This window comes from Rutilus rutilus (genome assembly GCF_951802725.1).
Source record: "Rutilus rutilus genome assembly, chromosome: 9".
Taxonomy (NCBI): Eukaryota; Metazoa; Chordata; class Actinopteri; order Cypriniformes; family Leuciscidae; genus Rutilus; species Rutilus rutilus.
Genome location: NC_140223.1, coordinates 35,138,264 through 35,162,879, shown reverse-complemented (window position 1 = coordinate 35,162,879; position 24,616 = coordinate 35,138,264). Strand labels below are relative to the sequence as shown.

Genomic DNA, 24,616 nt, shown 5'->3' with positions numbered 1-24,616 from the left:
TACTCTGTTGACTTTGATCTTACAAACCAGTTTCATACATCAATCGATCCTGTTAAGTGTGTATTATTTTTGTGTATACTCACAATAAAAACAAAGTGTTGTGCTTTTTGCCAAATAAAGAAAAATAAACATGATGTGAGTTCTGCTTTCTCTCTGTCAGTGAAGTCAATTCTGAAACGCGTCCGAAAATGAACAATAACTCAGCGAATACTCAGTCAAACAGGCATACAGACACACAGGCATGAGGCTTGAATTCTCTTCTTTTAAATGAAGTAATTTTTATAAAAAACAAATATTCTCAGTTTATGTAATCTGTATGAAAAGAGCGAGATGTCAGTCGTTCTCATCTCAGCTAATTATTTTTAATGTGACCCCGCCCACGGAGAGCGCGCGCTATTCAAACGCAAATGACTGAGGCATCCATGCAAACTGTGAACGCCCCCATATCAGCTCGAGAAAACACATCAAGTTTATTCAGATCATTGTACTTGTTTACACCATCTCGCGGCGCTGTGAGGAATAATAGTATCGTAATAATAATAATGGAAAATGTACCTCAGAAGTGCTGGTATTTCGAGGAGCAACGGATCCTGAGAATACTGTAGTACGTTTTTTTCATTCTCAAGTGAATCGCGTTTCTGTGTGTGAATGAATGAATGGCAGAGATGCGCGCGGTTTACCACAACTCGCAAAAAGACGGTTTAAATTTGAATCGCGTTTCTGTGTGTGAATGAATGATCCGCTTTTAGCAAACTATATTGCTATACTGAGATGAGTAAAAATCGACTGAAATATGTTGAAATAAAATGTATTTGTATAAGCAACGTATTAAACTGCAAATTAACATTTATATTTCTTATATAAACGAAAGACCTATGTTACAGACATATGAAAGACAACATTTTGTTGATTAGTTTTGGATAGATTATACATTTTTACTGTAAAGTATTTGCCACCTCAAATAAGCTTTTGTTTGCCAATTTTTGCTCATATGTTAAATATAGTATGTTTTGTCAAAAATAAAGTAATCAAATAATATGTTATTATGTGTTTGTTCCAATGTAGCCTAGGCTATATTCAAAGTAATGAATCCTTAACTTTGAAATATGTATGATAAAATGTATACTTTAGTTTTTACAAAGAAAGATTGCACTTGAATTGTTGTTGTAATTGTAACCTTTTTAATAAAAAAATATATTTACAAGGTAGATGTAAACAAACTATTAAAAGGTAAATATAATATTTTAGATTATAAAAATAATTTAGAATATAATACAAATAATTTTTATTGTGTTTTATTAGTGACAAATTTGGGGAGATGATACATATTCCAAAACTGAAAATACAGTATGAGAATTAACTGCACAATTACTAGACATAAAAAAGAGATGCTTCCAACTGTGAACCAATTTGGTAGAATATATATATATATATATATATATATATATATATATATATATATATATATATATATATATATATATATACATACATACATATTGCTCTTGCATTCTTTCTTGTGGCTCAGTGACACACCTGAATGAATGGCTCATTAAGTATGCGGGCCCCATTGTCTCCTCAGGTGTGAACCACTAAATATGCATGATGGTGTTGGATCGTTGACGCCCACTCGCATATTGCCTTTCCAAACAGAAAGTGTCTTGCAAAATTTAAATCAATGTATTGTTTTATGTGAATGATAAGGCAGGATGATTTTCAGATCATTTTGAAGAAAAAACTCTAGGCGACAAAATGCATTATTCAGAAGTCTTATTGACACATATTTAGTATGTGTTTTGTGGCCTTATTTCAGAAACTTTAGTTTTTAGTTTTTTCAATAACCATGCATAAACATTATTCTCTCAAAAATACAAACATGTACATACATGTTGCTCACATATTATGGTAGCCCTGTTTGTGTGAAATAGAGTGTAATTACACCTTTGCCATTAATATGTTTATAAGCAACTGAAAAAAGCCCAAATGTCAGGGCATGTCAGAACATCTCAAGGACCCCAAAAACCCCTTAGACCCCAGAGGGTTAATAGGGGATAAGTTAATAATATCAATGTAAAACTAACTTTAGCTGGGCAATAACTATTCTAGAGCTGCTGTAAAGCCAAAACAATCTCTGTTACTCTAATTTCCTATTATCACTGTAAAGCTGCTTTGAAACAATCTATATTGTTAAAAGCGCTATATAAATGAAGATGACTTGACTTGACTTCTGCTGGAAGCTGCCATAATTGTGCCATAATCTCAGCCATTGTTTTGGCCTGCACTCCCCTCAGCATGGCGACATGGGTATTTCATTCCCCATAAGATTCTCAGGACACAGTGCGAGTTCCCTTTTGAAAGGTAACGCCTCGGGTTATGACCCTTGTTCCCAGAGAACAGGCCAATATGATTGCCGTGATTTGACAGTTGCTTCCCCATAAGCGTCTCAGGAAGCAGTGGGTGCTTCTCAATATCCCTCCTCGTTTCCTCGCTTCTCCGTCCGCCATCCTATGACCCGGAAACCGATCAAGCTCAGCCATCTTGAAGGACATCTCAATTCTCTAACTGCACTGCGAGGAGGCAATCGAAGAGTAAGGAGGCTTCCCGAGGAGTCATGAGCGAGGATACACAGCTATGTCCTTTGCGGAAGTGTTTTACCGACTAAACGTGACGCACGTATCAATTTTCCTCCCCCTTCACATCGGTCACAATCATTTTAATTTATACTTTACCTTTGCAGTTTAAATAAACCAGACATCTCACATATTTCAAAAGGGTATCTTGCTTTATTATTATTTATTATGAATTTCTTAAATAACCAAACTAAAACAACACAAGGGCAGATCCTTTGAGTGCTGCTGATGACGCTGTGAAGTGACGCTCGAGTGATCAAGTATTCCAATGTATAAAAAAGCTTTCCTTCGATTCCTCCGTCCTCTTTTTCTTTTCTTACAGCCTTCCCTGTAAGGAAAGGAAACGAGGATGCAAAAATAAGAATTGAGAAGCACCCATGGTCTATCTACAATACCTTCTTTCACCATTCCTGATTTCTAACATGCTTTCACCGTGTTTGGTGTGGTCTTGTGGCTATCAGAGCAGAAACGAAAGCTGACACTCTCCATAAGGTTTTCTATCGTCTCCGTTTGCGTTTATGTTTAAATTGCGAGAGCAGATTTTGTCCATTAAATCGAAAGATTTACTAAACTGCTTGTAATATTGACACCTAATTTAATCATTTAAAATCTACGCTATAATATTGTTGGCCTCTTATGATAATTGCTTTACAAGTGATTGATGAAAATATTTTCTAACTAGAAATTTGCCAAGACAATGCATCTTGCAGACTAAATAAATAAATGAATAAATAAATAAATAAATACAATGTGAAATATATGATGAGGTTATTAGACTTTTACATACAGCACAAGCAATAAGTACTTCACTGAAAGATCTGGGTTTTAAGATTTGAGGATTTTTATTTCCAATAATTAATAATATAATGTGATCAAATTTTATATAATGAAGTGCTCATTTGCATATTACTCTAATGACATGTTAAGTTAAGTATAGACTGACAAAAAAAAAAAAAAAAAAAAAAAATTATATATATATATATATATATATATATATATACACTCTCAAGAGAGCTTTTTAAAAGTCCTGCAAGTGTTCATAAACAAGACAATTAGCATGAGAATAGTCCATATATATATATATATCACCAGATCAACCTTTTACAACACTGTCAAACTAAGAAAAAGAGATTGTGGTAAGATTTTAATTCTTTAATTGTTTGAAGAACAAGCATATGCTACCTTTAGAGTACTGAATATTTCCGTTTATATAATAGGACTGAATAGCTGACTATCTGAATGATTCTTTTTTTAAATGATCTAACTTTTAATTTCAAAATAACTCATTTGTATTATGATGTGCATAATGATATCACTATCATAAGAATTTGCATATCATTCCAGATGCAGCCACCACTACAGCATGAATCCATTGACTTAGTGTTTACACTGTCTGGACTAAATGAAACGATGGGGAAAAGATTTGTGTTTTTTTCATTGACTGCAATGTATTATCCATTAATTGTGTTGTGTAATGTTACCATCATTTACACTGTAATCTCACACAAGAAGCTTCATGAGCCGATGTATGTCTTTATATGTAATTTGTGTGTAAATGGACTTTTTGGCACTGGTGGATTCTACCCTAAATTCATGTATGATTTATTATCCCAGTATCATGTGATTTCCTATGCTGGATGTTTGATTCAGATATTTGTCATTTATTTATCTCTTATGTGTGACTTTTCAACATTAACAGTGATGGCGTATGACAGGTATGTGGCAATAATTAGACCACTTGAGTATCATTCAGTGATGACCAATCAGAGGGTTCTTGAATGTATCCTTTTCTGCTGGTTTTCTCCACTTTTTTGCATGTCTGTTTTAATTGTATTAACATCGAGACTAACATTATGTGGCTCTAGTATTGAAAAGCTATATTGTGAAAATTGGTCAGTTGTTAAACTTTCCTGTTTTTCTACAACAGTAAATAATGTGATTGGGTATGTATTCATTTTTATATATGTTGGACATGGAATAATGATATTTTGCTCATACATTTACTTAGTTGAAAAATGCAGAAAGTCAATAGAGGGCAGGCACAAATTCATACAAACATGTGTGCCACATCTTCTTGCATTGCTCAATGTGACTGTTGCTTTGCTGTTTGATGTGCTGTACACTCGTTATGGTTCAAAGAGTTTGCCACAAGATTTGCGTAATTTCATGGCCCTGGTTTTCTTACTCATACCACCCATTTTAAACCCCCTCATTTATGGACTAAATCTGACAAGACTACGGAAGGAAGTCATGAAACTGTTTTTCAAAAAAGAAGTGGGCATATCTGATTGAATAGTTCTTGGTCACTAGCAAATATTGTTTTATCCTAGACATTCTAACACTATGGAAATTTTTTTTATTGAATTGGACAACATAAAAATTGTGATAGCTAGGTTTTTTCTTTTCAGCCATACTACAAGAATTTGCCATACATTTTTTTTTTTTTTTGTTGTATGAAAACATTAAATGATGCAGGCTTACACTTGAATGTGAATTTCAAATGTTCAAGATTGTTATGATCCTTTGATGTAATTTAGCCTATCTCTCATACACTAATGATAATGAATTTAAAAATGACTAATGATACAACATGACATCATGACTTTGCGTAAACATACACGCCACTTTCAAGTCAAGTGGCGTGTTATCTATACGCATTTTGAGCTATCCGCGTGTATGTCCACGCCGTCATCTTCCGCGTGTATGTCTACGCCGTTAAATGTCCGAGTGATTCCGCGTGTATGAGTACGCCGTTAAATGTCCGAGCGAAACGAAGCAAAATGTAAATCTACATCTGGGGAGTGATATTTTTTTACTAGGATGGTAGGGGAAGACTCATAAATGGTATTAACCCCAGTGACGGGTAGGTTTAGGGACGGGGTTGGGGTAAGTCATATATATTTATATAGAGAGTAATGTAACGTTAAGTCAACGGCGTTGATAAACACGCTGAAAAGCGATTATGCGTGTTGATAGCACGCCAAAAATGGAAATACGAATTGGCGTGTCATACATACGCCATTTCATGAGATCAGTCTGAATGATAATTTAAAATTACTTTTTAATGAATGTTTCATTTGCATTTCACAAGTTTTTTGGGGGGGTGATTTTGTTTTTACTATTATTTTTCAATAGGCTCAGTTTGCATTGCATGATAGTCTGACCAAAAAATCTATAGTCCATGAACCAAGAATTGATATGTGATGAATGAGAGGCAAAATGAAGACAAATTTACATACGAAAAGGGATAATTGAGAAATGTTGGTCCTAAACGTAAATCCTAAATTACAATAACAACAAAACTTTGAGATCAGAGTGCATGTCCATTTCCCATAACTTTGGCATTGATGAGTTTGGTTGATTTATTTTTGTGGCATAGTGGTAAAAGCTTAGGTAAGGGTAGATTTAGTGTTGGAGTTTGAACAGTTAAAGTGGTATGCTAAGTGCATCCCAAGATTGAAATGTACTGTCTGCCTATAATGGTCTGCATTTATAAATGAAACAAACATACATGTTCAAAATGTTTGATGTTTTACAGTTGCGTATGAGTGTATAGTTAAGCATATAAGTAAGCGAGTGGCAGCAATAAATACATCTGCTCAAAAGCGTTTGACATTTTACAAGTTTCATATGATGCAAGGAATAACAATTAAGCATAAACAAAGCTAGCATGAGAACATGCATTTTGAGTAATTAAAAACAACAGCAGCCGCAACACAAGCAGCAGGCAGACAACCTTGCTGTTATGTTACAGACAAGCATAACTGTTCGACCATAGAAAAATAAAAATAATTACGTAAGGTGGTTACTGCGAGATATTTTTTATCTCTATCAGCCAGCAAAGTTATATCCTTTGTTGAAATCACACATAGTGCACGTTCTAATTAGATAAGTTTGAGCCATATTATTGGCACATATGGTTCAGGCACATAGCAGGTTTAGGTAAATTGTTAAACAAACCTAAGGATATGGCACCCAAGTTCACATTGCTAAAGTAACAAATAACTCTGGGCTTCGCTAGCCCAGATACACATAAGTCAAGCCACTAGATGTTAAACCATTCAGAAAAGCTGGTCCAGGCAGACATCCCTTACGGAACGAAAATATATTTCCAATATATGAATGATCAATATATTAAATGGTTTAACTGTATATTTGGAAATATACAGAATAATATATAGTGTTAATATGTTACAATATTGCCGCTTTTCATATACTGAAAAATATGTGACAATATATTTACTCGTATATGATAATGTATGTAATTTTATATTCAGTAGGTTAATACACTTCATAACATATAGATGTATATGTGATCAGATATGGCACTGCATGTGTAATATATTGCAGATATATTTTCTCATGCAAAATAAACACACATATATAGAGAAATATATAATGTAATATATATTTCTTAAAAAGCAATATAATTCTATATTATAAAAAGCACAAGAACACCTGCATGTACTAAAGTATTTAACCAAGAGACTACACTGTAAAAAATTTTCATAATTTTAACGGTAAAAAATGGAAAAGACATGTTAATTGCTTAACAGTATGTACCCTTACTATATACTGTGAAAAACTGTTCTGTGAAAAAAAAAAAAGCTCTCACGGGACATTTCATGTAATTTTAATTATGGATTTTGGAACTACACTGTAAAAAACCTTACCGTTGCATTTACCGTACCTTATCGTGTAAATGCATCTGGTTGTTGAAACCACATATGTAAATTTTACTCCTCCCAAAAATGCTAAAAAAAAGAAACGTGTGAGAGCGTGTTCTCTTACGAGAGGTTCTCTCGTATTGTGTAAGTTGCTAACGCTACGGGTAAAGTCATCTTTTCTCGAGATATGAAGCCAAAAATTATCCTTAATTTTGTATTTATTGTCAACGCAGTGCAGCAGCTAGCAGACCTAGAGCCAGCTATCTAGCGCGCTCATTGGCTGCCCTGCGGAAACTGCAGCAGCCTACCACTGAGCCCTGCGTGACGTCACGTGACGTTTGCCCCCTTACGCGTCACAGCCCGCCAGAATGGGAGTGGCTTAGCGTATAAAAGGACGGGCTTGGGGGCTGCTTACCTGATTTTCATCTCTTTAGCGAAGCTCTTCGCATCGCTGGATCCTGAGAGAAGCAAGCGACTAGCAAGCAGAGGACAGCGTCTGAGGAAGCCGGTCATCTTCGCCGCCTTCAGCCATCCGTGCCTGCTGCGCTATCCGGCGACAGTATCCTTTTGCTTCTGCTGTGTGTGTTCGCCACCTCACTGTCTAAAAGAGCGCAAGGTGTTTTTCTAAAAATGCCTCGCAATTCCTGTGGCTCTTGCAGAGCCTCGCTCAGCGACGGAGACCGCCACGTGATCTGCGCTCTCTGCCTGGGTCGGGAACACGCAGCCCTCGCTCTGTCTTCAGGAGGCTGCGCCCATTGCGAAGAACTGACAATGTCGACCCTGCAGGCTCGACTTGACTTGTTCGACGCCGAAGCTGTCACTCTGCCTGTCTCTGCTGGGCCGTGCAAGAAGAAGCGCCGCTCCCAGAGACCACCGGAGTCCGATGTGGCCTTCAAGTGCTCGCCGGAACCTTTCCCTCGAGCCTCGCTATCTCCTTCTCCGCCTCCCCTCCCGGACGCGCAGCTGCCGGCCGCCGGAACGACGGCCCAGACAGACTGTCCAGGGACAAAGTTCCCCCGGGAGAATGGTCCCTGCATCCTCAGACAGTCCAGTTGCTGTGGCGCCTCTTCGGCAAAGCAAAAGTCGACCTTTTTGCGTCAAAGGACAACGCTCATTGCCCAAGGTTCTTTTCGAAGAGCGAGGACGCGCTGGCCCAAGCTTGGCCCAGCTGCCCGCTGTACGCTTTCCCTCCGATCTCACTGTTACCACAGATAATCAGGAGATTCAGGGAAGCGTGCCACTCGGTGCTCCTCATAGCCCTGCGATGAGAGAATCAAATCTGGTTCCCAGAGCTGATGCGGCTGTCAGACTTAGCCCCATGGCCGATTCCGGTGAGAAGAGATCTCCTTTCTCAAGCCGGCGGTTCGATTTGGCATCCTCATCCAGAGTGCTGGTCTCTGCATGTATGGATAATCAACGGATACCCGTTGCCTTGCCAGAAGGGGTCATGAACACGATCACGCAGTCTAGAGCCCCCTCTACTAGAAGGCTCTACGCGTCTAAATGGTCTGTGTTCACCAAATGGTGCGCCGACAAAGATCTAGACCCACAAACTTGTGGGGTCTCGTGGGTGCTTTGCTTCCTTCAAGAGCTGCTGGATATGGGCAGGTCCCCCTCCAAGCTCAAAGTGTATGTTGCGGCTATTGCAGCGTTCGAAGAGTCGACGCACGGCCAGTCAATAGGAAGGAATGAGCTCATCATCCGCTTCCTTAGAGGAGCCAGGAGGATGAATCCCCCCTTTGGTCCTGGAGGCCCTGAAAGCACATCCCTTTGAACCTTTAAAGACTGTGGATCTGAAATACCTTTCGCTCAAAACCGCGTTTCTGATAGCCCTGTCATCAGTCAAACGCGTGGGTGACCTACACGCGTTATCTGTTAACGCCGCGTGTCTCGAGTTCGGACCTAATGACTCTAAAGTCATTCTCAAACCGAGACATGGTTATGTCCCCAAGGTGATTGGCACTCCCTTCAGAGCGCAGGTCATTTCTCTATCGGCTTTACCGGCATCCGGTAGCGAGGTCGACGGTAACCTCCTCTGCCCTGTCAGGGCGTTGAGAGTTTACATCACGCGCTCTGCCACCTTCAGGTGCTCGGAGCAGCTTTTTGTTTCGTTTGGTGGGCGCACCAAGGGTCTCGCCGCCTCGAAACACAGTCTGTCCGGATGGATAGTGGACGCTATTGCGGCAGCTTATGCGTCTAAAGACCTGCAGTGCCCTCTGGGTGTCAGGGCCCATTCCACCAGAGGCATGGCCTCATCGTGGGCTTGGTCCAGCGGGATTTCTATTCATGACATTTGTATGGCGGCAGGCTGGGCCTCCCCCTCTACATTTGTTAGGTTTTATAACCTGGAAGTTCCCGCCTTGCAGGCTAGACTTTTGTCAGTCTTTTGTTTAGATTGTCGAGTCTTGATTTACATATCTGAGTTTCAGAGTGTAAAAGCAAGAAGGAATGTGCATTGTGTGCAGGGAGAGACAGAATCATGATTCTAGCCCATCCGTTACAACTGTCTGGAGATGATAGCGGTCGAGAATGCACTGAAGCGCTTCCTCCCATATTTGCGGGGCCACCATGTACTAGTACGCTCGGATAACATGTCAGTGGTGTCCTACGTGAACCGCCAGGGCGGTGTCAGATCCAGGAATCTCTGCGATCTGACGGAATTCCTACTTCGTGATTATGTACATGTGCCGGCCCACTCTGTTGGCCGCCTTATTCCCACTTATCTGTGTCTCCCGGGCCTCCCCTGGGACTTATGTGGTGGATGCTTGGCACGCACGGTGTTGACAAGGGGTTCCCGTAGCGTAAGCAACTTACGCAATATGAGAGAACCTCTCGTAAGAGAACGTACTCGGTTACCTAACGTTACCTCGGTTCTCTCTAGAAGAGGGCACGAGTATTGCGTAACCTGCCGTGCTCGCGCCACGAGCTGATCTCATTGGGCGTGACGTCACGCAGGGCTCAGTGGTAGGCTGCTGCAGTTGCCGCAGGGCAGCCAATGAGCGCGCTAGATAGCTTGCTCTAGGTCTTGCTGCACTGCGTTGACAATAAATACAAAATTAAGGATAATTTTTGGCTTCATATCTCGAGAAAAGATGACTTTACCCGTAGCGTAAGCAACTTACGCAATACTCGTTTCCTCTTCTAGAGAGAACCGAGGTTACGTTAGGTAACCAAGTACGTTATAGGCTATATGACATATTATAGCCAGATATGATGACGCTACTGCAACACGCATCACCGCAGATGAGAAGCTGAGCATCTATTCATCAAGTCAACGTGCAAACTATCGCAAATCAAAGTGAAAGTAATTCGCAGACGCTTAACACACAATCATCATCATTAAAAGTAAAGAAACAAAATGATCTTACCAGGGCTGTTGCCACTTTCTCTTATTGCGGTCTTTGATTTAGAAATTTTAGCTGATGATCAATAAAATGCAGCTCATATCGGTTACTTTCGGTGACGTGTACTCCATTAAATCTGCATATAGCGCAGGAATTGAAGATCGGATTTAAATCCGTTTTGCAAAAACACATTTATGTGACCAGGTGTAAATGGAATCAGATAAATCAGATAGCTATCCGATCTGAGAAAACGCATGAAGTGGCCAGGTGTAAACAGCCCCTATGATAGGGTATATCAGGACCCCCCGGTTTATTACTGTTAACCCTTGTATGGTGTTCGGGTCTGTAGGACCCTTTTCATTTTTTATCAAAAGAAAAATGATACGTTTAATTATTTTTTCAAACTCAGACTCATTGGCCTTGGCTCATGCTTCTGTGAAGAATATATATCAGAATACATTTTCAATGACCACACAGTGTACACCCCCCCACACACTTATATTACACACAGGATGTCCAGGTCCACTGGACCCGGGGCTAATAAAAGTGTGGAAATTGTAGGTCCTGTGTACCTTTACTCTATCCTACTCCTGTCAGGGCCAGCTGTTATTGTGTTTGTGTGTTTGTGTTCATGTATATGGTTTATGAGGACACAAATGTGTATAATGGCATGGGTATTACAACATAAGCATGGTTTATGAGGACATCTGTGTCCTCATAAAACCATTACGCCTATGGAGAGTCCCGTAAACCACATATCCAAGCGAGTGTGTGTGTGTGTGTGTTTGTGTGTGTGTGTGTGTGTGTGTGTGTGTGTGAGTGTGTGTGTGTGTGTGCGTGCGTGAGTGAGTGTGTCCGTGCTTGTGAGAGAGAGATTGTGTGTTGGGCTGCAACTAACGGTTATTTTAATAATTGATTAATCTGTCGATTATTTTTTCTATTAATCGATGAATCGGATTTAAAAAAAAAACATGAATTTCCAATCCTTTATTCAAAAACAGAACTGACAGTGCAAATTCACAGTGCACAAACAGGTTGCTCCTTGAACATCCCTGAGCTGTTAAAGTAATAAAAATAAAAAAAACACAAAAAACATACACATGCTTTACATCTGCCAAATATATAGGCTTTTTTAAAATAAAGTACACAAACATATGTATATTTTGTTTAAAGGGACCTGAGCTGTCAGAAAAATAAATAATTTATAAAAAATTAAGACAAATACAAATCAGAACACTTAACAGGATTTGTTTGAACGTCAGAACTTGTTCTCTACACTACACTCACAGACGCACACACACACACACACTCACAAACTCTCACTCCCAGATGCACACACTCACAAACTTTTTTTTTGTTTTTTTTGTTTTTTTTTTGTCTAAGATGTTATAAACTTTGACAAGCACATGCACAGGAGGTATATATAATAAGAGTATGTCAAAGTCAGTTACAAAATGTTTTGTATTATGGTGATAACAGCATGTTTCATGTCTCAGCTAAGTGTTGCTAGCATGTTTAGTATGTTTCTAGCATGCTTAGTACACAATAATTATGTGCTTAGTACTGCATTACTGTGTTAACCATGTCCGTTTCTGTTGCCAATAGGTGGGGCTATAGGTCTGTATATGTCTATATCTGAATATCGCTATGTAGATATGTTCAGTGTAGGACTTTTATCAAACATGTGAAGTTTAGGGGAAAATTGGACATTGTATGCTTGAGTTACAACAACTTCCTTTAGCATTTCTAGCATGTTTTATGATGTTTCTAGCATATTAATTTTGGGGTAGATTGGACATTGCATGCCTGAGTAACAGCAAATTCATATTTAATTGCAGTAATAGCATGCTTTAGCACTTAGCTAAGTGTTTGCTAGTATGTTTTAGCATTTGTTTCTAGTATATTGGTAGGATGTTTAGCACCTACTTGCATTTTTTTGTGTATGTTATTACACAGCAAAATCCCCAGAGTTAAATTAACTCTGCTCAGAGAACATTTGGTCCCTCAGTTAAAATAACTCTGAATCAGAGTTAAAGTTAATGAGATACTTAAGTGATTAATTAAGTGATGCTTGGGCATTAATGATGAACACCTGCTGTCAACAAGCAGAATCACTGAATGAAAGAGAAACAACAAGAACAGAAAAAAGAGAAACATAAGAACTACAACTGACTTCAGACACAGCCTTAGATAAAATCAAATGAAGACAAAGGACAAGTTCTCAGCAGAGGAGGATTGTTTAGCATTGATTGCACTTTTTTATGTTAGTCCACAACAGTGTTAAACATGTCACTTCCTGTTACCAGCAGGTGGCGCTATGACTGTAACTGAATTTGAGCATGGTCATGTGTTCAGGACAGAACGCTTATCCAAAGTGTGAAGTTTGGGCTAGATTGGACATTCCATGCCTGAGTTACGGCAACTTCCTGTTTCATGGCGAAACATCAAAATTTGTCAGGCCGCCGAGGACCTGCCCTTTGACGAAAACTCAAGATCTTCACAATTTAACGTCGCAAAGGCCTTAAGATTACACTCACCAAATATGAAGATGATCAGATTAAAACTGTAGGGGGAGTTCGTTAAAGTATGAGGCCTGAAAATGGCAAAAACTGCACAAAAATCTGAGAGGTAGTTCAAAATGGCTGATTCTGTTGTGTTTAGGGCTACGCTTTTTTTAGGTATTAGGTCATTACATGTATGTACCGAATTTCGTACACGTACGTGGAACATAGCGGGAGGCGGTCTCCGTTGAACTTTTATAGGTGGCGCTATCGAGCCATTTTGCCCCGCCCAAATTCTGAATCCTATATCAGATGTAAATTTCCGCCAGTTTTGACGCATGTGCAAAGTTTTGTGCGTTTTCGAGCATGTTTAGGCCCTCAGAAATGTGATTAACTTCGGAGAAGAATAATAAATATAGCTGCGAGCAGCGATGACGGGCCCAAGCCGGTGGCACCGCCACCCTGGTGCCTTTAGTAGTGCCTAAAAGTCTTGGGCCCGTCATCGCTGCTCGCAGCTATATATATATATATATATATATATATATGAAGAGTTCAGATGCAAAAGTGCCATCTGAAATTCTCTTCTAAAATGATAATTTTTATAAAGCTTGTATACTTAAGTTAAGTAATTTCACTTAAATGACAATTAATAGGTAATTTGCATTGCCATTTAAGTGAAATTATTGAACTTAAATATACAAGCTTGATAAAAATGATCATTTTAGAAGAAAATTTCAGATGGCACTTAGAGGCTTTTGCATCTGAACTCTTCATATATATATATATATATATATATATATATATTAGAACAATGAAAAAAATAAAATAAAAAGATAACTAGGGAATCACTAAAACGAGATAATTATTCATGATACACTCAAAATATTCCACAACAAATCCTTTAAATTTAATGATATTCAGAACGGAACAAGAATAAAAAAATAACTATAAACAAGCCAAAACGAAATAAAATAAAAATGAAAACGAAAGTAAGCAGTGTTGGGCTCACGTAACTCTCTCATTAGAATAAAAATGTTTCAATATTTGCGATGTATTTGGATGCTAAACTATTCTTTATCATAGGCTTTGTACTTCACTCACATTCCAATATCGACGGAAAAATTCATCCTCTTCACACGCGCAAAAATGTGCTTGGAAACATCACAGTGGAGCGGTGCTTACTGTGAATGGTACGAATTGTACTACTGACTATTTAAACAGAGCAGTGTAATTTTTATATGTTAGGTATATTTTATTAAGGCTATTTCCCTAATATAAATCAAAGCTTTGTTCGGGTCCTAAGGTTTTAAACTCAAATGTTTGTCCAGCCTCCTGGATGAGTTCTGACCAATTAGACACTGTTTTTATTTGAGAGGTGGCATTTTCTTCACTTCTCATCGTAAATCATGCGTTATCTGTGATCTCCTTGCTCTCCAGCTCTAGCAGAGAGTACAGAGGCCACAGTTTAGACATCATTCCTATTATAAGAATACAAAACATTTTACACAGATTTCAATCAAGCCATCTTTTGAATTAAGAACATACGATCGTACTGATAGGAAACAAGACACACTTTCATTCAAACATCTAATAGTTATAACCAGGGTGGGAATTATGTAATTTTAGGGGCAAGGCCATTTGGCCTCCACCTTTTTTTTTTTTTTAGGGACACCAAGGCCATATGACAGGGCACAAAGGCCATTGAGTACAATTCGATGGTTTTCCCATTCAGATTGATACCATAACATCCTAATTTGGAATAAGACATGGATTATGACTTTTTAATAAAAAAAAACATTGGTAACACTTTAAAATACGGATCCTTCGTTAATGAATAACTACACAGGAACAAATGAGTAACACAATATTAACAATCTAGTAACTACAATTAACTAACAAGTAACTCTGATTAACGAATTAGTAAGTAATAGCACACAGATTTAAGTGGTAGTTCACTATTAACTAATCAATAACTACTATTTTTTTAATACTTCACAGAGAACTACTGAATTTTTTTACAGATTTAAGTGGTAGTTCACTAATAACTAATCAATAACTACTATTTTTCAATACTTCCCAGAGAAATAATGAAAAAAATTCACAATTCATGCAAAACTAATTAATAACTAATGCAGGACAAATTACTAGCACTAGATTAACATTACTGCTAGATACTGTACACTAATTATAAATATGTAATAGCGTAGCAGACTTGATTTGGGAAAGCTGTCAATAATTAGCCTATGCACTGCTGTCTTTTAGAGAACTATTCATAAACTAAATAATTTTTAAGAATTGTTTTTATAAATGCACTTGTCTGGAACACTTACCCTGTGGCCGATTTTCCGGCATTCCTCTGGACTGGCTTTGAATAACTAGACTCATCATGGTGAGTACTGGAACATACTGAGTCATCAGCCATCCAAATACCAGTTATTTTATTATTTAACCTACCTCTCAAAATTGTTTTTATGTATATCACTTGTAGCGGTCCCCAAGCTTTTTTGCGCCACAGATCGGTTTAATATCAGACAATATTTTCACGGACCGGCCTTCAAGGTGTGGCGGATAAATACAACAAAATAAAATGATACGAACGGCATAAAAACTGGGGTATTTTTTTTAGCCTATCCACCTTATTCTGCTCTAAACAATGCACGCTGCCATAACGACGACTCCGGTTGCCTACTTCCGGTTCGTAGCGCTTGAGTTCAAGCTCCTCATGTGCTGTTGTTGGTTGTTTTAACAATTCAAAGAAGATTTCAAACTTTTTAGAAACTGAGTGTTTCGAGCATAAGAAGGAGATAATGCCCATGTCCGGTTCCTTATCAGATACATTCAATAAAGTAAACGTTTAGAGTGGTTAGCATTAAAACTGAAGCATAAGAAAAAAAGTCGGAAAACTTCGCCCATTAATTAGATGTGCAAGGCAAGCAGGCAAGTTTTCGGGTTGTTATGGACAAGTAAAAATTACATTATTGTATATTATATGAAATACAATTATAATAAAGTTCTAAGTTGTTAAAACAACCAACAACAGCACATGAGGAGCTTGAACTCATTCTCTCGCTGCTAGTACAGGTCAAGCGCTACGAACCGGAAGTAGGCAACCGGAGTCGTCGTTATGGCAGTGCGCATTGTTTAGAGCAGAATAAGGTGGATACTGTACTGTTTTTATTTTTAAAACGATGTGATGTGAAAAGTAAACATTTCGGCTCGTTTGACTCAGCTCACTGAAAAGAGCCGGTTCTTTTGACTCACGGCTCTTTAAAAAATTAATTCTTATCTCCTTCTTATCTTATGCTCGAAACACTCAGTTTCTAAAAAGTTTGAAATCTTCTTTAAATTGTTAAAACAACCAACAACAGCACATGAGGAGCTTGAACTCATTCTCTCGCTGCTAGTACAGGTCAAGCGCTACGAACCGGAAGTAGGCAACCGGAGTCGTCGTCATGGCAGCGCGCATTGTTTAGACTGAGCAGAATAATATGGATAATAATAAACGTGAATCCAATGTGTGGGCCTACTAGCAACTTTATTAGCAGCGTCCTCTAACATCGCGCCTAAAAACAACTGAGAAAGTCTGAACACAAACAAAATGCCCCCAAAAGAAAATAATCTCTATGTTTTCGGTGCTGATGCGATGTAAGGGTGGCGCTGCTGCCTAAAGCACCTAAAAGCTGTCACAACGAACTGGCAAAATTAATGATTATGAATATGTAAAATATAGCAGGAGACATTTGAATTGTTTACTAATAAACCAGTTTTTTTTTTTTTTTATGTCTGTGTCGGCTGGAAAGATGCTCACTTGCGATCTTCGCAGTAGTGAACGCGCCATAGAGAAATGCACATTTCATACGGATTACATAAGAGAGAAGTCTGTTTTCTTTCGTTTTGAATTGTTCTGTTTAAAAGTAGACATTTCAAGCTTTATATATATGTCTCAGGTCTGTGAGGCAAGTAGGCTATACGCTGAGTTTCGGTTCATTTATGAGACAAGCTCCAGTTTCGCCGGCGCCTTCGTGTCGTGATTATCTATTTTCTAATATATTCACTTCTAATTTATTAAATCCAGACAATTGGTTGATGAAACATTGATTAAAATTAAGATACAATTAATACAAAACGAAATTAAATTTAAAGACAGGCTTTGTGCTTTCTGTTTGAGGTCTCTGTGAAAGTTTTATAAAGCAGTCTTTTAGTGCCGCTTTCAGAGCGCTCACGTCCTAACGGAGAACTGTCCAGTCTGTAACATTTTTTTTTTTATTTTTTTTTTGTGAAATAAATTTCTAAATAAATGCGACTTATAGTCCAGTGCGACTTAGGCCTATATGTGTTTTTTCTTCATGGCGCATTTTTTGACTGTTGCGATTTATACTCCGGAGCGACTTATTAATAGTAGGCTACACCTGCATGACTTCTCATTTTCCTTTTTGAAGTACTTTTTGAACTCTATTATTGAGCTGAGTTTTGACTGAAAATAGTCTACTGTTGATGACTGTGCAAGACAGATGGATTCAGGGTCAGGCTTGACTGAGCATGCTTCAGACTCGTGGTGTGAGCGGAGCGAAACTGGAGCGGGAAATAGGGCGATGCTCCGTCCTTTTGAAATTGCCGCTCTGCGCTCTGTCCAAGATCCGCCCGCTCGCGCTCCCCGCTCGCTCCCGCTCCACTCCGCTCACATGCTCTGCTTTATACATGGAACTTGGACAGGGCCAGGGCACACAGGCCACTGTGGCCGTACGATGATTTTTTTTTCACGGGGCATGAAGGCCAAAGTGTAGGGCAACGGCGGCCATGGCCGCGTGGCCGCGGTATAATTCCCACCCTGGTTATAACAATTACATGACTTATATGGGATCTAAGCATATTAGACACACATATAGGTTGTAGACACAATATAGAATTATGTAGTTGCACGATGTTTGATTATAAGTCCATCGAGAATTGTTTTGGAATGATTTTTTGTATTTTTATAGGTAAAGTCTCAGTCTCTGTGGTTTTAAGAGATTTTAAACCCTGGGGTCATTCAGAGGTCCTTAAGAAGAAGGAGGTCTGTTTTGTATATCTGTTGTGGGATCAAGCAACCTCTGCCGTTATCTTGGTCGGGCCCTGAGCTTTGCCATCTCTGAACCAATCAGTCTTTTCCAAACTATCTAACATTGACAACGTTCTTCCTTTAGTTGCTTGCATGGCCATAAAGTTCTTAGCTGGGGGTTTTCGTTGGTTAGTGTAGACTGGCTGGAGCCTGGATTTTATGGTTCTGGATTGGTGATTTGGGGTCTAGAGTGTTGAGTTCTGTGTGGAATTATGTTTGAACGAATCACCTGTAAGATTAATTTGTGTTTGGTTCGCCCTCAAACCCTACAGTAGTCACATGGACTATTTTAACAATCTTTACTACCTTTCCGGGCCTTGAAAGTGGTAATAAAATTGCTGTCCATGGAGGAGTCAGAAAATATCTTAATTTGTGTTCCAAAAATGAACGAAGGGCTGACGTGTATGGAATGAGGGTGGGTTTTTGGGTAAACTATCCCTTTAATCTGTTCTACGAGTTTAGAAAGACTGCAAAATTTTATCGTTTATTTGAATTAAACATGCCTTTTCAATGTTATAGGTTATTGATGGGTTAGAATAAAAACGTCAAATTTACAGTACTTTACAATAGTTTTAAGTGTAAATTTACATCACATTACTGGCTACTGAGTTGCATTACTATGTACCAGGCGCGTAGCCAGTAATGGGCCAGGGCGGCACTGGCCCACCCACATAACTCACTGGCCCGCCCAGGCAAGTTTGATCAAAATACATTTTTAGTTTATTTTTATTATTCAAATGTATTTAAGAAAATATATTAATATAAACCTGATTTATTGTTGACTGGTGTGTGTGTTTAATTCTGTTTCCGAATAAAATGCGTGAAAGCCTCCCTCCGGAACGTAATTGGTTGCTATGGTTGCTAGGGGTTCCGAGTCCGACAGGCAGACTCTCTAGGCGGCGGGCTCTGGCGGCCTTTAGTTCTTTGAAAAATAACTCTGTGACTCTTTGGACTATGATGAGATCATTTCTGTTTTTAATACTAAACCCAGGCACTTGCATCTTGTTTTGTAGAATGAAAACAACAAAGGTAGGCCAGTTGTTTAACTAATTTCCTTAATTTTTGCCCGTGAAGTGATTTAAGGCGAGACACGGCAAAAACATCAGGTTTTTTTTTCACTGGTCAATTTTAAGATTTTGGGCTATTTGTCTTCTTCAATGCCTTATTTCAGACTTGTGGTGAAAAAAAAATCCAAAATACACATTTAGGTCTTTATTTTACTACATTTTGTCTATTTGCGTCTGTATATTTCTCCTAAATTCAACAAAAGTTGGCGTTGTTAATCAATATGCTGCACCGCGATCGCTGTCTGCACCTGTCATAACACAAACACCGTTGAAAAGCTCTCTACTTTCTCCTGTACACAATGCTGTCGGATCCAAATATGGTAATTTGCTTTAATCAGCAACCAATCGTGAAAGTACAATGGGGCATTTAACTCTAAAAGCGAAATCTCATTGGCTGATGTCAATTTCTGACAATGTGATTCGTTCAGATGCATCACGTGACGTGCTCTGACATTTTGATGTGTGTTTTTGACTGTTTTTGACTGGGGTTCTGTTCAGTTGTTGGCCATAAATGCTGTGTTATAAGTTTTGATGTGTTTTAGGTGGTTTGTATTGTTGTTGCTGATGATTTGATAAGATATTGTGTCTGTAAATAGTTGTTTCTGCTAAAAAGTATGATTTTTTACATTACAAATCTTTAAATGCTGTTTTCTCAAAATTAGTTGTTTGTCATTCTCCAGAATAACTGAGGAAGTTTTATGGTAATATCTATTATTTTAAAATGTTACCCTATTCACCTGTCTCGCCTTAAGTTACTGGTGTGTTGTGTACTGTACTGTATAGCTGAATGCCTTATAGGCTAGCCTACTGTACATTGTTTAGTTTAAATTAGTTGCAATTTTTTTGGCACAAAAGCTTAATTTCCACCAGGCTGCATTGTATATGGTTGATTTAACAGAAATTGGGGAGTGCGTTGTTATTCATTTCAAACCGTGCTTATTAATATATTATTATTATTTACTTATTAATTATTATTTAAGTAATTTTTTTTCTAGGAAAAACTATTGGCCCACTCACTTTTTCACTGGCCCGCCCAAAATACAATTTCTGCCTACGCCACTGCTATGTACGCATGTCATGTAATTTTTGCTTAACCTCAATCATGTTACTTTCAGTCCTGTTACTCATGAAAAATAACAGAACTGAGCAAAAGTAACAGGAGTGAGTAGAGTCCTCTGGTTTGTTGATTTAGTATTAATTGATATAGTACTATTCACGTGATTTATCATGAGTTTTACAATTGTAATTACTTAAATTGTAGACATTTTAGGATTATTTTACAATGCGAGTACCATACTTACAGGTAGCCAGTCCACCACAGAGTAACTTAAACTTTTTGTCTTTCTTATCTTTTGTAGATAGTGGACAGAACCCATACTATGCAGGTGCCAGCTGCAAGGGAAGAAGTGAGACACCTGCAACCCTCTCTTTTCCCACCTTTTTGTCTTTTCTTCCCTCTCTCACTCTCTCTTCTCTCTCTCCTTCTTTCTCTTTTCAGCTCCTACGTTGTGAAGTACCATTATCATATAGTAAACACATGCACACACATATTGACACACATTCCTGTTACCCAGTGTTCATTCCTGTTATTAAATAGTATTTTTCAAGTACCATTATCACATAGTAAACACATGCACACACATATTGACAGACATTCATGTTACCCAGTGTTCATTCATGTTACCCAGTGTTTATTCCTGTTATTAATTTTTTTTTTCTAAAAAATAAAAGTTAAACCATTGTTTTGATCAGTTTTGTTTGGTCCATCATTTATGCTAAATCACAGTAATGTATAGACATTCAGTTAAATACAGTAATTCTACAGCAGCTTACTGCTAAATCACAGTAATATGACAGCATAATTATTGTGAAGTCACAAATATTTACTGTAAAAATAAATATACGGTAACTTACTGTGAAAGTCATGCAACTGGTAACCTGCAATTTATTGTAAATTTACAATAAAAGGTAAAAAAGGTAGAAAAGGTACTTACTCATGCACAACAACAATTAGATAAAGTAACAAACTAATATCTTAAAACACATGACGTGGGGAACAAAACTTTGAGGAAAAATAAAGACAGGCTGCTTGATTGGACATTCAATTTGGCTGGTTTATAGTCTATAATATTCTGTGTAACCTTTATTATACTAGAGAAATCATTTACCTGGATCCATTTATAAAACGGATAATTGTTTTGCGAATATCAGGCAAGTTTAAAGCATAAACAAGAGGGTTCAGGATGGGTGGTATGACAAGAAATTCCAGTGAAAGTAAAACTGACAGCCATATAGGAAGTTCTACGTTGACAACTCGACTCAAAGTGACCTCAGAAATAACAGCAATTGAGAAATTCAAAAGGACCACTATGTGTGGAATACAAGTTTGATAAGCTTTGCCCTTGAATTGTGATGAGCTCCTTTGACAAACAATAATAATTTTTACATAAGAATATAATATTAAACTTACTGGAATGATTACAGTTGTGATCAATATAAAAAAACCCATCACATTATTAACAGCAGTGTTTGCACAAGACAGTTTGACCATTTCAAAGTTGTGGCAGTATACCTTAAACAATTTGTTACCACACAATGTCAGTCTGGAAGACAAAAAAGCAGTAATACCAAGAGAAATCATTGGATAAGTCAGGTTTATAATTATTAAAACAGTTAGAAACCTTGGTGTAATTATGTTGTGGTACTGTAAAGGTTTACTGATTGCAACGAATCTGTCAAATGCCATTAACATTAATATTGTATTCTCATTTGCTGCATACGTGAAAATGACAACAGTCTGTAATAGACATGCTCCACGGGAGATTGAGTGTGTATCAGACAGCAAGTCTGTCAGTGCTCTTGGGAAAAAGCCAGCTGCTCCAAACACAGAGTTGATAGACAAACATGAAATCAGAATGTACATGGGCTGGTGTAAAGTCCTTTCCAGAAATATTACAAGCATAATAATGACATTAAATAGTGTGATAGCACAGTATAGAATAAATCCCAAACTGAAGAAAGCATATCGTATGTACCCAAGATTTTCAAACAACATGAAGTAAAAATATGTTCCATTTTCCATTTTCTGATAAGCAAAGGTAATCTTCATTTACCTGAGTTAAAACAACAGACAAAGATCTTATGATTTAAAAACATGAGCAATATGTTATCCAATTTTGTTTTTGTTTATTCTACATATACAGATTCAGTAAAATTCAATGTATTAGTTAATGATACCTTACCTTCTTCACAGTTAGTGTGTAAAATATTATCAGTTTACCAGTATAGATGCAAAGTTTCAACAACTTTAAATATTTTTTTCAATCAATATCAGACAAAAATGCAATCAGTATCCTAAAAAAGACATTGCACAATGTGTATACCTTCTCTAATACACCTTGAAACGACCACCAATGCTTCCTCATTTATTGTGCTAGAATGACTGTGGGTTACCAGCACATGTTCATTTTTTATACATCTAACATGTCTCAGGAGAGGAGCCTCCGCTTATGGGCTTATTTTGCATAAAGGACACAATACCCTATTAATTAGACTTCCCTAGAAACTAATAAATGGAATAAATCATGGAAGACTGAAAATAGAGAGTTAAATTAGCTTATGCAACAGGACATGCTGTACCAAAAAGCATGAATAACTTTATCACAATGAAAATTGGAATTTAGGAAATGTTTTTACTAAAGCTTTAAAATTTTACTTATAACACTGTTGACATGTCTGCTATCATCACCTACCTATAGTTCAGATAAAATTAAATGCTATAATTTCAAATTATATCATTTCAATTGACGCAGGCTGATGAGACGATTTACACTCTGTACTTTGATGGCACACTTGTTTGTGATTCATATTTGCATATTTGCACTTTATAAATGTGCAGGATTTTTAGGCCAAACATCAAACGTGGCAAAAAGAGAACATTAACTGTCCCTAAACAGAGTAAATTAAGCAAGACGATCTCACTTAATTTTTACCTGCTACCAAAAAATACTACCATAACAACTTTGATAAATGAGGAACTTGAACTCCTCCAAGCAGGAATGGGAGACAGTGACCAGAAAGAGGTACAGATTAATTAAATAATTTAGGACATTGTGTTGTGGGACATTGAATGTAATCCCCCATAAATTATACCAACATTAATCCTGTTCTATATCCTTTATCTCTTTTACACTCTTTGCTTTCCCAGCCAGCAATGACATGTGGGGCCCAGATGGGTTAAGTACGGGTTCCATGGTTACTGTGTGGGCATGGGCTTTGGCTGGGTGAAATCAGCGGGTCCCATGTAGGTTTTGTAGTATGAGTCCCACATCGGAAGCCCATATGAGCTGATTACATGGGCCCCATAAGGGACAGGCATGGGCCAAGTGGCCATGGGTTTGATCTGGGAACACATATATGGGTCCTGCATAGCATATTTATGGGCCATGTGGGCATGGGTTTGATCTGGGAACACATACAGTATATGGGTCTTGAATGGCATATTTATGGTCCAAGTGGGCATGGGTTTGAACTGGGAACACATATATGGGTCTTGAATGGCACATTTATGGGCCGAGTGGGCATGGGTTTGAACTGGGAACACATATATGGGTCTTGAATGGCACATTTATGGGCAGAGTGGGCATGGGTTTGAACTGGGAATGCATATATGGGTCCTGCATAGAATTTTTATGAGCCAAGTGGGCATGGGTTTGAACTGGGAACACATATATGGGTCCTGCATGGTTTATTTATGGGCCAAGTGGGCATGGGTTTGATCTGGGAACACATATATGGGTCCTGCATAGCATATTTATGGGCCAAGTGGGCATGGGTTTGATCTGGGAACACATATATGGGTCTTGAATGGCATATTTATGGTCCAAGTGGGCATGGGTTTGAACTGGGAACACATATATGGGTCTTGAATGGCACATTTATGGGCCGAGTGGGCATGGGTTTGAACTGGGAACACATATATGGGTCTTGAATGGCACATTTATGGGCCGAGTGGGCATGGGTTTGAACTGGGAATGCATATATGGGTCCTGCATAGAATTTTTATGAGCCAAGTGGGCATGGGTTTGAACTGGGAACACATATATGGGTCCTGCATGGTTTATTTATGGGCCAAGTGGGCATGTGTTTGATCTGGGAACACATATATGGGTCTTGAATGGCATATTTATGGTCCAAGTGGGCATGGGTTTGAACTGGGAACACATATATGGGTCTTGAATGGCACATTTATGGGCCGAGTGGGCATGGGTTTGAACTGGGAACACATATATGGGTCTTGAATGGCACAT

General features: G+C 38.1%; 3 protein-coding genes across 3 annotated transcripts in view; 1 reads left to right on the top strand and 2 right to left on the bottom strand.

Annotated features, from left to right (window-relative positions):
- LOC311297404 (olfactory receptor 52D1-like) overlaps positions 1-24,616 on the bottom strand; it is a gene marked incomplete at both ends in the record, with an annotated part of 283,003 nt that overhangs the window by 96,116 nt on the left and 162,271 nt on the right. The gene's annotated exons all lie outside the window — the stretch shown is intronic.
- LOC311296889 (olfactory receptor 6N1-like) lies at positions 3,975-4,922 on the top strand (the record flags this gene model as incomplete). Its single annotated transcript, XM_084418873.1, has 1 exon — positions 3,975-4,922. The coding sequence occupies one exon, from the start codon at positions 3,975-3,977 to the stop codon at positions 4,920-4,922; it is 948 nt and encodes a 315-aa protein (XP_084274999.1).
- LOC311296543 (olfactory receptor 51I2-like) lies at positions 21,472-22,389 on the bottom strand (the record flags this gene model as incomplete). The annotated part of the gene is made up of 1 exon (XM_084418371.1): positions 21,472-22,389. The coding sequence occupies one exon, from the start codon at positions 22,387-22,389 to the stop codon at positions 21,472-21,474; it is 918 nt and encodes a 305-aa protein (XP_084274497.1).